General features: G+C 46.7%; 1 protein-coding gene across 1 annotated transcript in view; it reads right to left on the bottom strand.

Moving 5' to 3' along the window:
• Positions 1 to 15,814, bottom strand: part of KLC1 (kinesin light chain 1) — a 50,239-nt gene extending 34,425 nt beyond the window's left edge. Inside the window, exons 1-4 of the mRNA XM_007944575.2 lie at positions 15,554 to 15,814; positions 13,712 to 13,942; positions 4,227 to 4,305; positions 2,848 to 3,073 (exon numbers count right to left, since the gene is read on the bottom strand). Coding sequence (XP_007942766.2) covers positions 2,848 to 3,073; positions 4,227 to 4,305; positions 13,712 to 13,942; positions 15,554 to 15,814 — 797 coding nt within the window. The remainder of the gene's footprint in view (positions 1 to 2,847; positions 3,074 to 4,226; positions 4,306 to 13,711; positions 13,943 to 15,553) is intronic.
• Positions 15,815 to 16,250: the final 436 nt, after the last annotated feature.

The raw sequence follows: 16,250 nt of genomic DNA, 5'->3' as shown, positions 1-16,250 counted from the left end.
GATGGGAAAGGAAGAAAAGACCAAAACGAGTGTCAAAAGAGACTTTGAAACTGGCTCTTGGATGGAGAGTAGCTAAAGCAAAAGGAAGAAATGTTGAAATAAAAGAGATGAACAGAAGATTTCAAAGAGCAGCTCGAGAAGACAAAGCCAATTATTATAATGAAATATGCAAAGATCTGGAATTAGAAAACCAGAAAGAAAGAACACACTCAGCATTTCTCACGCTGAAAGAACTGAAGAAAAAATTAGAACCTAGAATTACAATAATGAAAGATGCTATGGGCAAAATACTGAACGATGCAGGAACCATCAAAAGAAGATGGAAGGAATACACAGAGTGACTGAACCAAAAAGAACTGGTCGATCTTCATTTCAGGAGGTGGCATATGATCAAGAACTAATGGTACTGAAGGAAGAAGTCAAATCTTCACTGAAGGAACTGGCAAAAAACAAGGCTCCTGGAATTGACAGAATACGCATTGAGATGTTTCAACAAAGAGACTTGAGGCAGTCACTCATTTATGCCAGGAGATTTGGAAGACAGCTACCAGCCAACTGACCAGAAGAGATCCATATTAGTGCCCATTCCAAAGAAAGGTGATCCCACAGAATGCAGAAATTATCTAACAATATCATTAATGCCACATACAAGTAAAATCTTGCTGAAGATAATTCAAAAATGGTTGCAGCAGTATATTGACAGGGAACTTCTAGAAATGCAAGTTGTATTCAGAAGAGGATGGGGAACAGGGGATATTTCTGATGCCAGATGGATCTTTGCTAAAAGCAAAGAATACCAGACAGATATTAACCTGTGTTTTATTGACTATGCAAAAGCATTTGACTGGGTGGATCATAACAAATTGCACATAACATTGTAACCAATGGGAATTCCACAACACTTAACTGTACTCACGAGGAATCCGTACATAGCCCAGGAGGCTGTCATGTGAACAGAAGAGGACACTGCATGGTTTAAAATCAGGAAGGCTGTGCGTCAGGGTTGTATCCTTTCACCATATTTATTCAATCTGTATACTGAGCAAATAATCCAAGAAGCTGGACAATATGAAGAAGAATGTGGCATCAGGATTGGAGGAAGGCTCATTAACAATCTGGGATACGCAAGTGACAAAACCTTGTTTGCTGAAGTGGATATGACCTGAAGCACTTACTGATGAAGATCATCGACTAGAGCCTTCAGTATGGATTACATCTTAATGTAAAGAAAACAAAAACCCTCACAACGAGACCAGTAAGCAACATAATGATAAATGGAGAAAAGACTAAAGTTGTCAAAGATTTCATTCTAATTGGATCCACAATCAACACCCATGGAAGCAGCAGTCAAGAAATCACATGTCGTACTGCACTGGGCAAATCTACTGCAAAAGATCTCTTTAAAGTGCTAAAGAGCAAAGGTGTTCCTTTGAAGACTACGGTGCACCTGACCAAAGGCATGGTATTTTCAATCACCTCATATGCCCGTGAAAGCTGGACAATAAATAAGGGAGACCAAAGAACTGACACCTTTGAATTGTGGTGTTGGCAGAGAATACTGAAAAGACCATGACCCGCCAGAGTAACAAACAAGTCTACCCTGGATGAGGCACAGCCAGGATGCTCCTTAGAAGTGTCAATGGCCAGATTTCATCTCACCTACTGGTCATGTCATCACAAGGGACGAGTCCCTGGAGAAGCATTTCATGCTTGGTAGAGTGGAGAGTCACAGAAGAAGGGGAAAGGCCCTCCACGAGATGGATGGCCACAGTGGCTGCAATCCTGGGCTCAAGCATGCCAACGACCGTGAGGACAGCAAAGGACAGGTGGTACTCCGTTGCTTTGCACGGGGTTGCTGAGGGTCAGTGCAGACTCAACCGCACCTCACAACCACCACCTGAAGATTTTCCATGTGATACCTGCACCCAGAAAAGTCCTGCAGTACTGTGACAGTAAAAACTGGTAAACTACCTACATGTCCTTCAGAAGGGGGTCAGATACACTCTACTGCCCATGAGCAGAGCACGGTGGGCTGGGCACAAGCTGTGTCAGCAGCAGACTGCAGGGACGGCCCCTTGTCACACAGTGCAGCGTGGGTGCCGTTCTCTTCCTGGGGTTTTATTCTTTTGTATTTTAATACTCTTTGGAAAAAAGCACTTATCCACATGGACTGTGGATCACTCTATTTCTCTCCCAGTATCACTGGCCTCATGTCTCTCCACCCCCACCCCACTGTCCTTGACCTTGCTCTGAGTCCTACTGTCAGTCACATCCCCAAGTCCCCAACAAGCCCATAACTGGTCACTTCTCTTCTAGGCCCAGCCACCATCCAATCTGTACTTGCTGCTCCTGCTGCCCTCCGGCTCAACCAAGCCCAGCCTTCTTCCAGCCCACCTGCCATGGGTCAGAGCTACCCTAGCACCGTGGTGCCCACCTCCACCTGCTGAAAGCTACCAATCCTCCAGGGTCCAGTGCACTGTGCCCTCCTCCATCACCTCCTCCTAAACCCACTCAAACTGGTAGAACTCTCTCTGTCCTGGTCGGAGTTCTGTATTCATTATTAACACAGCACACACTCCCTGTTTCTATAATTAAGTGTGGCTATCAACAGTGCATTCTCCAAACAGGCAATCAGTACCCCCTGCCATAGACTGAGGTAATGCTCCTACCTGGTTTGGATCTCCTGTCTGCCGGCACTTGCCACAGAACCCGCTGAACCCGACCTTGACCTGAACCCCTTGCTATCTGCAGAGACGTGGATGAGGCCAGGAAAGAGTTTACACGGGCTGCCACGTGTTCAAGTGCAAACTCCTGAACAGTAACCTTAAGACAACAACGAAGCACTACCTGTACACCAGGGCCAGGATGTTCAGCATGGTGGCCACGTCCGGGTGGTCGTGCCCAGACGTCTTCTCCAGGTCCTCCAGGGCCTGCTTGCAGAGGGGCACAGCAACCTCGTAGCGGCCCTGTGACGCGTACTGGATGACGAGGTTGTGCAGGGTACGCAGCCGTGCGGGGATCTCGTAGCCGCCCTGCTGGGCCGCGGCCGCTGCACTGCTGTGCTGCTGCTGGACTGTGGGGCAGGTGAGAGAGAGGGGGCTCAGGGGCCACCAGGCCGCGCAGCCTCCGACGCCCGCCCTGGCCTCTGCTCCTCCCCGGGACCCCTCAGGCATGCTGGGTAATTCAGTAACTCGGGGGGCGGGGGACTTCTCCTGGCACCATGAAAACTAATCGAGAGAGAGTTACACTGACTTTGTTCACCCTGTAAGAACCACACGGACATGTCCCACTTGTCCCCACACACACCTGTGTTCTAGGCTCTGGCCTAATACAGTCTGTGCCAGTAGTCCCAGGGTACAACTGAGTTCCGTTCCTAAATGTCTTTAAGAATTCACACAGGAGTCCAACCTGGTGCATAGGGTTCCTACTTGGCCTCACTTTAATGTAAGAAAAGGAGTTCTGGGGATACACTGGGTAAAGCATTTGGCTGCTAACCAGAAGGTTGGTGGTTCAAGCTGCTCCATGGAAGAAAGACAGGGCAATCTACTTCTATCAAGATTTACCACCTCGGAAACTCAGTGAAGGTTGCTATGCATCAGAATCGACTCAATGGCAGTGAGTTTGATTTTGGTTTAGTGTAAGAAAATGCTTGAAGTCTTACCAATGATTTCAAAGCTCTGTGTGCAGCAAGTGAAGGGGACAGTGAAGAATTTGTTGTGAGTAGGAGGTTTCTACAACCAATGAGGGCAAATTCACATAACATTAAAGAAAGGCTTCCAAGACAGCGTGGCCCACTCAAATATGGTAGCTGACGACACCACTTTGAACACGTATGGCTCTCCACAGTTCTGTCATAATCCAGTCTCACAAATCAGGCTCCTCAAAGGGTTCACCACACCGCTTCCAGTCTCCCTTTCCTGGGCTTCGACCCTAACTGTCCTCTTTTGGTTACCAGGACAAATCACCCGAACTGTAAAAATCTGCATCATGGGCACTGACAGAACCAAGTCGAAGGCCTGCATCAAGGGCCGGGAGGGTCCATCTGTCAGTCAGACGTCTGTAACCCGGGGACCACCTATATCCCCCAAACCAAAAACTGCTGTATATTCTTTTGAGAAAACCAATACATCTATAAGACTAAAGGCAACAGAGATGTGCACCCACTAATGGTGACAGTTACACCCCAAAGGGAAAGGCCTTTTGCTCAGACAGGGCACGTCACTCACTGCCTTGTCCGGGCTCATCCTCGTCATTGGGGAAGAGGTCGTCCAGAGGCTCTTTGGTAGAATCAGTGTCTTTGTCCTCCTGTAAGACAACAGAACTGCCCATAAGTCTGACAAGTACCCCAACTCCTCACTGAAAGGCTTGGTGGAGAACGCACTCTAATGACAGCAGTTAGGAGAAAGGTCCACGCCTAAGAGAACTGGACTCTCTTCCACAGCTGGTTCCCCAAGCTGCTCAGCACAGGACACAAAGTCTATGGGACTAGGATAGAAGACTCATCCGGGCCCTGAGTAGCAAGCACACCATCCCCCCACATCCACGCCCTGTATGCTCAGGAGGTACAGGAAGGCGGGGAAACCTTACCTGAGATGAAATCTCAGTTAGAAACCAAGTCTGTAAAAGCACTCAGTGGTGCCCTGATGGCCATGGACGTGGAGGGGCTACCCTGCTTCCTCTGCCCGTGACGTCTACCCCACTCAGCACCCACACAGCCCTGTGTGGGCGGAACTGTGCCCCAGTAAGACAAGTTGTGGTCCCAGCCCTGCACTGGGAAATAGGAATGTGTTTGGGAAACAGGTTTCCTTTGCAGATATTATCAGATAAGGTAATCACAGCAAAGGGGGTGGGGCCTAATGCCAACTTCTGAGTGGTGTCTAACAAAAAAGGACAGGGGAAGGCCACCAATGGGGGAAGGTCATCCACATGGGCAAGACCGCCAGTAGGGGAGAAGGCTGCCAGGAGGGGGATGGCCGCCCACAGGGAGAAGACTGCCCACAGGGGGAAGGCTGTCCGCAGGAAGATGGCACATGAGAAAGCTTTCATAAGGTAAGGAGTGCCAGGCACAGAAAGGGACAAAGAGAAGCTCTTCCCTGACAGAGAGGGCATGGCTGTGTTGACCCTCTGAATCTGGACTCCTAGCTCCAGACGATAAATTTCTGTTCTTATTTAAAGCCCACGAGGGAGCCCAGGGGGTGCAGTGGTTAAACTGCCTGACTACTAACCAAGTCAGTGGTTCGAACCAACCCCAGAGGAAAAAGACGTGGCGGTTGGCTTCCGTGAAGATGACAGCCTTGGAACCCTACGGAGCAGGTTCCTAAGTCCTCTAGGGGTGCTGTGAGTCAGTATCAACTCCACAGCAGTGGGTTAGGTTGGGTTTCAAGCAGCCACAGTGTGCTGACTGGTCACGGCAGCCTTAGAACACACAATCCCTACGAGCAGTTTCCGAACTTGCAGCTTTAACTCTCTGATCCAGATCTTGCCACAAACAGCCAGGCCAGGTATAAAGCAGTGTCACTGATGGGACAGATGAACGGTCTGCCTCTCGACAGGATGGCCGGCAAGGACACACCACCACTACTACAATGTTCCAGTCTGGGATGCGTATTCCAAATACTAATAAACAAACCCTGCTGTTGCTGTTGTTTGGTACTGTCAAATATGACTCACGGTGACCGTATATGACAGAGAACAGCCCCATCAGTTTTCCTGGCTGCAGTCTTGCCAAGTTTCTCTCCAGCAGACCTTCTGGATGGGTTCAAAGCGGCAGGCTTTCAGTAAGCAGCTGAGCACTGCTCCACCAGGACAAAAACTCAAACTGAGGAATAGCACATTAACTGCCTGAATTCTTCAAGGGTCGGCGTCATGAGAAGCAAGGCTGAGGGCCTATCCCCAGCGCAAGATGACTCAGAGCAGTGACTGCTACGTGCTGTGCATACCCGGAGCTAGGTCTGAAACCGACCAGACAAAGTGCTACCCAGGCACTGCCGAGGAGACCGACGACTAGACCACATCTGACTGCAGAGCAAGAAAGTGCCCAGTGGACATTAAACTCCTGAACTTGACACCCGGCTGTTAGTGTGAAGGAGACCCCTTCCCCAGGGAAAAGTTCACACAAAGAAGCATGAAAAGTTGTGGAGGGCCTGGGATGGGGGCACCACTCACCCCAACACAACACAGGAAAACACTCACACCCTCAATAGTGCAGTCAGCTCACTGCATCTATCCTACGAGTCTGAGTGTTCAAAGTGAAGAGTGACTTCTTGGGTAGTGTCCCAGGGACGCCGCTGCAAGGCCCCTAAACCTCCATTGACTCTTCTTTATGAGTACCCCCTAGCAGTATGTCTTTTGAACCAAAGCATTTAAATGTCCCCTAATCCGGAGGAGCTGTAACACAACAGGGCAGGAGCAGGCTTGCTGGTGCTGAGCGCAAGACTACACCGACAGCCTCAGGCTGAGCAGAGACAGGCAGCGAGCTCACGGCCTCCCCACCCTGGATGTCCACTGCCTGGCACGAGGCAGCCATTAAAAAGCTGTTAGCTCTAAATGCAGCCTTGGATCCGGGAACAGAAAAAGGACATTATCAGAAGGACTGGTGGAATCCAACACAGTGTGTTGTTGTTACATACTGTCCAGTCAGTTCCAGCTCATAGCGACACTACCTACAACACAAGGAAACACTGCCCAGTCCTGTCCATCTCACAGTCTTGCTGTGCCTGAGCTCATTACTGCGGCCACTGTGTCAGTCCATCTCACTGAGGGGCTTCCCTTTTACTGGCCGTCTACTTCACCAAGCACATCCTTCTCCAGGGACCGGTCGCTCTGACGTGCCCAAAGCACGAGAGACAAAGCCCGGCCATTCGCTTCTACGGAGCAGCCTGGCTGTACTTCTCCAAGACGATCTGTTCAATCTTGCAGCAGTCCATGGTATGTTCGATATTCTTTGCCAACACAACAATTCAAATATATCAATTCTTTTGCAGTCTTCTTTATTAACTGTCCAGCTCCCATGTGCATATGAGGCCACTGAAAAGACCATGGCTTGGGTCAGGTGCAACTCAGTTTTCAAAGTGACATCTTTGCTGTTAAACACTTTAAAAAGGTCTTTTGCAGGAGATTTGCCCAATGCAATACATCCTCTGGTGTGGCTTCCATGGGTGTTGATTGTAGATCCAAGTTAAATGAAATCCTTGACGCCTTCAGCCTTTTCTCCATTTATCAGGGTGTTGCATACTGGGCTCGTTGTGAGGATTTCTGTTTTCTTTCCATGGAGGTGCAGGCCACACTGAAGGCTGCTGTCTGTGATCTTCATCAGTAAGTGCTTCAAGTCATCTCCATTTTCAGCAAGAAAGGTTGTACTGTCTGCATAGCACGGGTTACTAAGGATTCTTCCTCCGATCCTGAGACTGTGCCTCTCTTGATACAGTCCTGCCTCTCAGACTATTTGCTCGGCATACAGGTGGAGTGCATGGTGAAAAGATATACCCCTCAAGCACACCTTTCCTGATTTTAAACCACACGGTATCCCCTTGTTCTGTTCCAGCGACTGCCCCGTGGTCCATGCACAGGTTCCTCATGAGCACAATTGAGTATTCTGGAATTCCCACTCTTTACAATGTTATCCATAATTTGTTATGATCCCATCAAAAGCCTTTGCATAGTCAATACACATAAGAAAATATCTTTCTGGTATTCTTTGCTTTCAACCAAGATTTATCTGACATCAGCAATGATATCCTCACTCCACGCCCTCTTCTGAATCCTGCTTGAACAAACTCTGGCAGCTTCCTATCAATGTACTACTGCAAGCATCTTTAAATTATCTTCAGCAAAATTTTACTTGAGTGTGATATTAATGATTAAAAAAAAAAAAAAAAACTCACTACCGTCGAGTCTGTTCCAACTCACAGCAACCCCTCCTTGGGTTTCCAAGGTGGTATCTCTATCCATAGAGATAGCAGATTGCTCAGTCGTCCTTCTGAGGAATGGCTGGTGGGTTTGAATCTCTAGCCATCTGGTTAGCAGTCAAATGCCTTAGGTACCACGCCACCAATATTATTTGGTAATTTCCACATTCTGTGGGATCCTCTTTCTTTGGAATAGGCATAAATATGGATCTCTTCCAGTCAGTTGGCCAGGTAGCTGTCTTCCAAATTTCTTGGCATAAATGAATAAGAGTCTCCAGTACTGCATCCATTTGTTCAAACATCTCAATGGGTATTCTGTCAATTCCTAGAGCCTTGTTTCTCACAATTCCTTCAGTGCAGCTTGAACTTCTTCCTTCGATACCACTGGTTCTCGATCATATGCTACCTCCTGAAATGGTTGAATGTTGACCAATTCTTTTTGGTGCAGTGACTGTATTCCTTCCATCATTTTCTTTTTTTTTTTTTTTTCATTATGATTTGAGTGAAAGTTAACAGAGCAATTTCATTTTCCATTCAACAGTTTATATACATTGTTTCTTGACAGTGACTGCAACCCTCATATTTCCTCCCTATGGTTACCTTTTCCCTGTGTCCTTCTTTCCTATGCATTCCTGCCCTCTGAGCTCTCTCCCTGTGCATATACTGCCCTTCTGATCTCCTGTGGTGGATTATTCTAAGGAGTGTACCTGCTTGGTTAAACTGCTCACCTCATAGGCCTGTCTACTGCTTGGCTGAAAGCCACGAGAGTGGTTCAATTCCAGGCCAAAGGGTGACTAAAGGCCATCATCTCAGGGGTCTCACCAGTCTCTATCAGACCAGTAAGCCTGGTGTTTTCTACGATTTTCTATTTTGTTCCACATTTTTCTCCCACTCTGTCCAGGATCTCCGAATGTGATCCTTTCCAAGTGCTTGACAGTAGCAGCTGGAGACCATCCAGTTCTTCCAGTCTCAGGGTCCTATTATCTGAGGTTCCCATGGTCTACTGATCCCCTGGACTACCTGTTTCCATGCATCTTTGATTTTCACTCGTCTTTACTCTGGAGGAAAGACCAATTGTTGCATCCTAGATGGCTGCTGGGAAGCTTTTAAGACCCCAGTTGCCACTCACCAAAGAAGGATGCAGAACAACGTTTTTGTGTAGTATATTATGCCAACTGAGCTTAATGTCCTCCCTACCATGGTCCCAAGCCTGCAGGCCCAGCAACTCACTCCCTAAGGTGTGGTGTTTGGCTGTGGCTAAGAAATTATAATAACTTTGCTTTATTACATATATGGATGTTCTTATAGCACATACCAATACATATGTAGAAATATTGTCTGCCAAACTTATATATTCCCTGATCATTCTACCTGTCTACCCATGTATCCACCCATAGACTGTTTGCTATTACTGAGAACGCAGTGTTGTGTATGTAAAAGTGTTTCCCTTCATTGTCTGTACCTCTTGTGCACCTCTCTGTCTTCCTTTTCCTTATTGTTACTGTGTTGGTCACTCGCTTTTGGTATGCTGCCTTTCCCTTCACCCATATCAATACTTATCTCTTACCTATCTAGCAATTTTCCCTTCATGACCCTCCCATCCCTGGTAACCATTAAAGAAAGTTTCCTTCCATGTATAAACCTTTCCTTGACTTTTTACAATAGCAGACCCATACAGTATTTTCTTCTGTGACTGATATATTTTACTCAGCATAACATCCTCCAAGTTCACCCACATTTATGAGGTGCTTCATGCATTCTCCATTATTTTTTAGTGTTGTATAGTATTCCATTGTGTGTATGTACCACAGTTCCGTTATCCATTCCTACATCAACGGGCACTTGTTTCCATCTCGTTGCTATAGTGAACAGTGCTGCGATGAACATGGGGTTTGCATGTATCTATACATGCCCCAGCCTCCACTTCCTTAAGATACATACCTAGTACCGCGACTGCTAGATCAAATGGTATTTCTATTTCCAACTTTTTAAGGAAGTGCCATACCGTTTTCCACAATGGTTGTACCACTTTACAGTTGCAACAGAAGTGTATAAGAGTTCCAATATCTCCACCTCTCACCAGCATTTGTTGTTTTCTGTCTTGCTGAATTTTGCTATTACTGCTGGGGTGAGATGGTATCTCACTGTTATTATTATTTGCATCTCTCTAATGGCTAATAATCATGAACATTTCTTCATGTGTTCACTGGCTGAATGAGTATCTTCTTTGGTGAAATGTCTGGACTGTCTTCTGCCCACTTTTTAATTGGACTGTTTGTCTTTTTGATGCTGAGGTGTTGAAGTTTTCTATAAATCTTAGTAGTAAGTCTCTTGTCAGACGTCACTGCCAAATATTTTTTTTCCCAATTTGTGGGTTCTCTTCTTGCTCTTTTGGAAAACTCTTTTGATGTGTGTAAGAATTTTTAGAAGGTCTCAGTCATCTAGTTTACCTTTTGCTTGTTGTGCATTTTAAATTATGTTTGATGGTCTACTTAGGCCATGTATCAGGGCCCCTAATTTTGGCCCTATATTTTCTTTGATGAACTTTATACTTTTTAGGTTTTACATTTAAGTCTTTGATCCATCCTGAGTTGGTTTTTATGTATGGTGTGAGATACAGATCTTTTTTAAATTTTCCACAAATAAGTATCCAATTTTTCCAGCACCATTTTTAAAGAGACTGTCTTTCCCATTTAACGGGTTTCAGCCTTTTGTCCACAGGTGGACAGATCTATTTCTGGGTTCTTAAATTCTGTTCCTTTCACCTTCTTTTTTTTTATTGTTTTTTAAATTTTTATTGTGATTTAGGTGAAAGTTTACAGAGCAAATTCATTTTCCATACAGCAGTTACACATATTTTGTTTCATGACACTGTACTTCCCCACAATGTAACAGCTCTCTACCCACTTCCTCCCCGTAGCTACCTCTTTCCTGTGATCCTCCCATGCACTCTCACCCTCTAAGCTATCTCCCTGTGCAAAAACTGCCCTTCTGTTTCCCCACAATTGATCAGTCCAAGGAGTGTATCTACCTGATGTAAATGTTGACTCCATAGGCCCGTCTACTGTTTGGCTAGAACCCTTCCATCTTCTTTGGACGCTTCCTACATTGTTCAATATTTTGCCCCTAAGACTCCTTAAATATTGCCACTTGAGGCCTGAAATTTTCTTCAGCTCTTTCAGCTTGAGAAATACTGAACATGTTCTTCCTCTCTGATTTTCCAACTCCAGGTCTTTGCACACTTCATTATATATGTTCTGGTTACCTAGAAGGAGACCACATACCCAAAGGCAGCTATTCAGCTACTTGTGGTAGATCCCACCATGGAGTTGACTGCCAGTCTCATCATGAGGAATAACTACATCTAGCTGCCCAGCCACTCAACCAGGCCTAGCCAAGTTGACACACAAACATAACCACCACAATATAATACTTTACTCTGTCTTCTCGAGCTGCCCTTTGAAATCTTCTGTTTGACTCTTTTCTTTCATCATTTCTTCCATTCACTTTAGCTACTCTCCTTACTGTTTCTCTCCAAGAGCAAATTTCAGAGTCTCTTCTGACATCCATTTTGGTCTTCTCTTCCTTTCTCGTCTTTTTAATGATCTTTGCGTCCTTATGTATGATATTAGTGAGGCAATTCCACAGCTTGCCTGGTCTTCCATCACTGGTGTTCAGTGCATCAAATCTATTTTTCAAATGGTCTCTAAATTCAGGTGGGCCATATTTTGGCTCTTGTGGACTTGTTTTAATTTTCTCTAGCTTCAACTTAAACTTACATATGAGCAATCAATGGTCTGTTCCACAGTCTGCCCCTGGCCTTGTGCTGACTAATGACACTGAACTTTTCCACTGTCTCTTTCTGCAGACTTGATTCCTGTGTATTGTATCCAGTGAGGTTCACATGTATAGTTGCCATTTATGTTGTTTAAAAAAGGTACTTAGGATGAGTAACTCGTTGGTCACGCCAAATTCTACCATGCGATCTGGCATCGTTTCCATCACCGTGAAAGCCGTATTTTCCAGCTACTGATGGCTCCTCTTTCTTTCCAGCTTTAACATCCAATCACCAGTAATGATCAATACATCTTGATGGGATACTTGGTCAGTTTCAGATTGCAGAAGTTGGTAAAAATCTTCAATTCCTTCATCTTTGGCTTTAGTGGTTGTTGCGTAAACATGAATAGTCATGTGAAATGGTTTTCCTTGTAAGCGTATGGATATTATCCTATCACTGACAGCATAGTGCTTCAGGCTAGATCTTAAAATGCTCTTTATGACGATGAATGTGGTACCATTCCTCTTCAGTTTCTTATTCCCAGCATAGTAGACCACACAATTGTCTGATTCAGAATGGCCAATACCAGTTCACTTCAGCTCACTAATACCTAAAGTATGGATCTTTATGTGTGCCATTTCATTTTTTATGACTTCCAATTTTATGAAACTCATACTCTCTATTCCACATTCCAATTATTAACGGATGTTTGCAGCTGTTTCTGCTCATTTTGAGTCATACCTCATCAGCAAATGGAGGCCCTGAGAGCTTTACCGCGTGCCTGTCACTGAGGTCAACTCAACTTTGGAGAGGCAGCTCTTCCCCAGTCGTAGTTCGAGTGCCTTCTGAACTGAGGCATAACCAAACAACATATAGTTTTGAGTTTATAGTAAGGTACCAATGTAGACTTCTTAGTTGGATGTGACTGGCAGAATCCGAGTATAGTGTGTAATTTTCAGTTAATCCTGACGTACAAACGTACATTTATTAGTTATGTATCCAAATGCAGTGTGCAGTTTTTGGTTAATAGTAACGAACCAAGGGAGATTTCATAGGTGCATGAGATGCGACATCAAAAGAAACTAGAAGAGGGAACATGGGAGCTCTTTTTCTCTGCAACTTCTCTATGAGTCTAAAATTATTCCAAAATAAAGTTTATTTTAAAAAGAAGCTTACTCAAAATGTGTATGAACAACTGTATGGAAAATGAATTTCCTCTGTCAACTTTCACCCAAATCACAATACAAAATTTTAAGAAAGCATCATGCAACCACAAAAATTTAAAAAAGTTAACTGAATCAGAAATAAGTAGTAGATGAAAAATAATCGAAAATGGGACAAATATGCAAGGAGAGCTGGCAGAAAAAGAGCGAACCCAGATCCCTGGGAGCCGGAGCAGTCCAGAAACATGAAGATCAGCCGGCAGGGACCGACAGCAGGGGGAGAGAGGAGAACCCGGTGAGGAAGAGAAGGCCGGTACGCAGCCCGGGTTCCAGACAGCCGGTCAGGCAGGAAGAGCCCTGGTGGCGCAGTGTAACACACTCAGCTACTAACCAAAAGCCTGGCAGTTCGAACCCACCAGCCGTTCTGCAGGACAAAGATGTGGCAGTATGCTTCCATAGAGTTTTATAGCCTCAGAAATCCCACGGGGAAGTTCTACTCTGAACTGTAGGGGTGCTGTGAGTCGGAATCATTCGACTTGACGGCAGTGGGTTTAGTTTGTGAGGGCTGACAGGGTGACAGGGAGGGATGAGACTAGGATGGGCTAAGCAAGGGCAAGATCTCCCGTGGACAGCAGAACCTCGTTGAGTCGTGCCTAAGACTCACAAAATTTCCACATTTTCTGACCATTATTCTAAATGCCACATAGGAAAATAATAAGGCAAAGAGGACTCATGGGACCTGTCCAGGGACATGGTGCAAGGGACTCAATTCTAAGACCATCATCCCCGCTCTTGCTAAACACAGCACCCAACAGAGAGTCACCCAACAGCCTACGAAGCGCGGCCTGCTCAAGAGCACTTACGGAGGGAGAGATGTCATCGTCGTATTTCTTCAGCTGGTTCATGAACTCCAGATGCTTCTTCTCTTCCTCCAGCTGGGCCACGGACTGCTCACTCTTCTGCAGCTTCTGCTGCGTGTTGGCCAGCTCATCCCGCAGCCACTGGTTCTCCTGGCACAGACGGCGCACCTGGGCACGCAGCTTCTGCTTCTCCGACTCCACGGCGTTCAGGTGATTGGACAGAGCCATCATCACCTGCACAGACAGACATGCGTCAACGCCATCCTCAAGCATCCAGCCAACAGGGCCCTCCACCACACAGAGACGTGCAGCCCTTCTCTCCAGTGCCACTGAGCACTCTTCCTACCGTCAGCCATGGGCTTCAGACGGGGCACGGCAAGGACACTGTGCCCACAGGGTGCACGATCTTCCCCTGTGAGCACATCTCGGCTATCCAGCAGTGTGCACACAGCTACTCTGCCCAGGGGCTGCAGGATGGCACTGTCCGCCTAGATGCTCCCCACCTCACCCATGAAAAAGACTGAAGGGGGAAAACCTTCCAGATGTGTGTGAGGGACTGTGTGTGCGGTACGCGTGTGCATGTGCAGGGGGCGTGGTGGCTTTCTCCAATAAGGGAAGGCACCTTGGTAGCACGTCCTGGCTCATGTCTACAACATAGACCCAGGGGTGCATGTGCCCTGCTGCACACTGAGTAGTTCCCAGGAGGACACGGGCAAAGCAAGCTGGGAAGAAGCCAGCTGGCTCTGGTCTGCTTCCTCCTGCCATCCTGCTCCCTCGTCACTATTCTCCCAGGTTTAAAACCTGAAACTGCAGACGGTGGGGTTTCGGCCTCTTTCTTTATGAATCCTAATATCTGCAAACTGAAAAAAGGAAGCCCATGTCCCCTTCGAGAACAGAACCAGACAAAGAGCACACCCACAGTGACCAGACAAGGCTCCAGTCCTAACCAGCCCCTATGACATGGCTGCGATGGAGAATTTTAAAGTGCAGTTGGAAGGCCACCTGGGTATAGAGTCATGTCCTTTATGAAAGCAGGCACTGGTCACCCAGAGCCTGTGTGCTGCTCACTCAATCCCTCCACCAGAAAGGAGCTCATACTAAGTGAGTGCAGTTTTACCTAAGAAGACGGCAGAGCCAGCAGCTTCTGAAAGTTATTATGAGGATAAAACCAAAACCTAGACGGTCTCTTCTCAACCATCCCTAGCTCAACAGAGACAAGGCTTCGTGAGATATGCCAGCCTCTCCTAAGGCAACGGGGAGACAGACAGCTGCAGCCCCTGCGGGTACCCCTCCCTCCCTGTGGAAGAACCTGGGCAGCATCCCCAGCCCCTCTCAGCTACAGGTGTGGCCAAGCTCCGACCACTGAGAGTAGCAGAGGCTGAGCACAACTTCCAGGAAGGACCCTCACAGGGAGAGACACACCCTTCCTGGTCCAGCCCCGGCCAGAGAAGGGGTCATGTGGCTAAAGCTGGAGACTGTTCAGTCAGTCTCCTCACCAATGCTGCCTGCCAGGGAGCTGTGCAGCCACCCAACCATCCGGGACTGCCTATTTCAGCCCTTGGTCTACATTAGAAACACACCCATGCATATGGCTTAAGCCACTGTTTCTGTTTTTTCATACATGCCACCAAAAATCAAATCCCAAATGATACACAGGGTTACTTTCATTTTGCTCTGAGTTTTAAAACTCAGAATGCACAAACTCATCACCATCTCGGTACATGCCACCCCCACCTGAGTGGCCTAAGCACTGTCCCTGTACTTCTTCCGCTGGACTGTCCTTTGGGCCCTGCCCCCAGACTCCCCGTGGTCTGGCCAAGGTCATACGACGTGTGCTCCCCGTACCTGCGCCTCACTCAGGCCGAGCTCCAGCATCTCCAGCGACTTCCGGATCATGTTGGATTTCTCCTCCACCAGGTTGCTCTCATCGTCCTTCTTCAAACACTTGAGTGTCTCCAGCAGACTTTGTAAGATGGAGTTATGCTCATTCTTGAGGGCCTCCAGCCCCTGGATCACCTGCTTGGTCTTAGAAATGATCTCGTCTTGCGTCAGCTTCTCCAGCTTGTCTTCCTTTATGTACACCATTGTGGACATGTTGTCATACATCCTGGAATGGAAAAGGAGGAAACTGAGACTTCCTGTGACAGGCTTACTCCTTATTACACCTGTAACACAACTTCCTTGTGGCAATAGTTTGAAATGAACACTTTCACAGCTGGATAATAAACCTGTCTGTATACTTTCTACATTGTCTCTGTTTCCAGATCAATTAATGACTTTTCTGGCTTACATCTGGATTCTTTTTGATAGGTGAAATGACAGGAACTGAAATTAATGTCAAGGTTAAAAGTAGCCAAACAACCCATGGCATTTTAAAGCACAAATCCTCAGTGAACAGAAACCGCTCTGAATGTTTGCAGGCCCTTTTTGTCCTTAAAGAAACGCAGAAGGGGCACTAAACTCTTGGCAGCACATCCAACCGGATGAAACTTTGAGAAGCAGTCATACAGACTGAAGAAGGAAGAAAAAGCCTAAGGACAAG

Source organism: Orycteropus afer, unplaced genomic scaffold, assembly GCF_000298275.1.
Source record: "Orycteropus afer afer isolate SDZICR_OR568_19922 unplaced genomic scaffold, OryAfe1.0 scaffold00128, whole genome shotgun sequence".
In the NCBI taxonomy this organism is placed as follows: Eukaryota; Metazoa; Chordata; class Mammalia; order Tubulidentata; family Orycteropodidae; genus Orycteropus; species Orycteropus afer.
The sequence above is the reverse complement of the archived record's forward strand: the minus strand, read 5'-3'. Positions and strand labels throughout refer to the sequence as shown.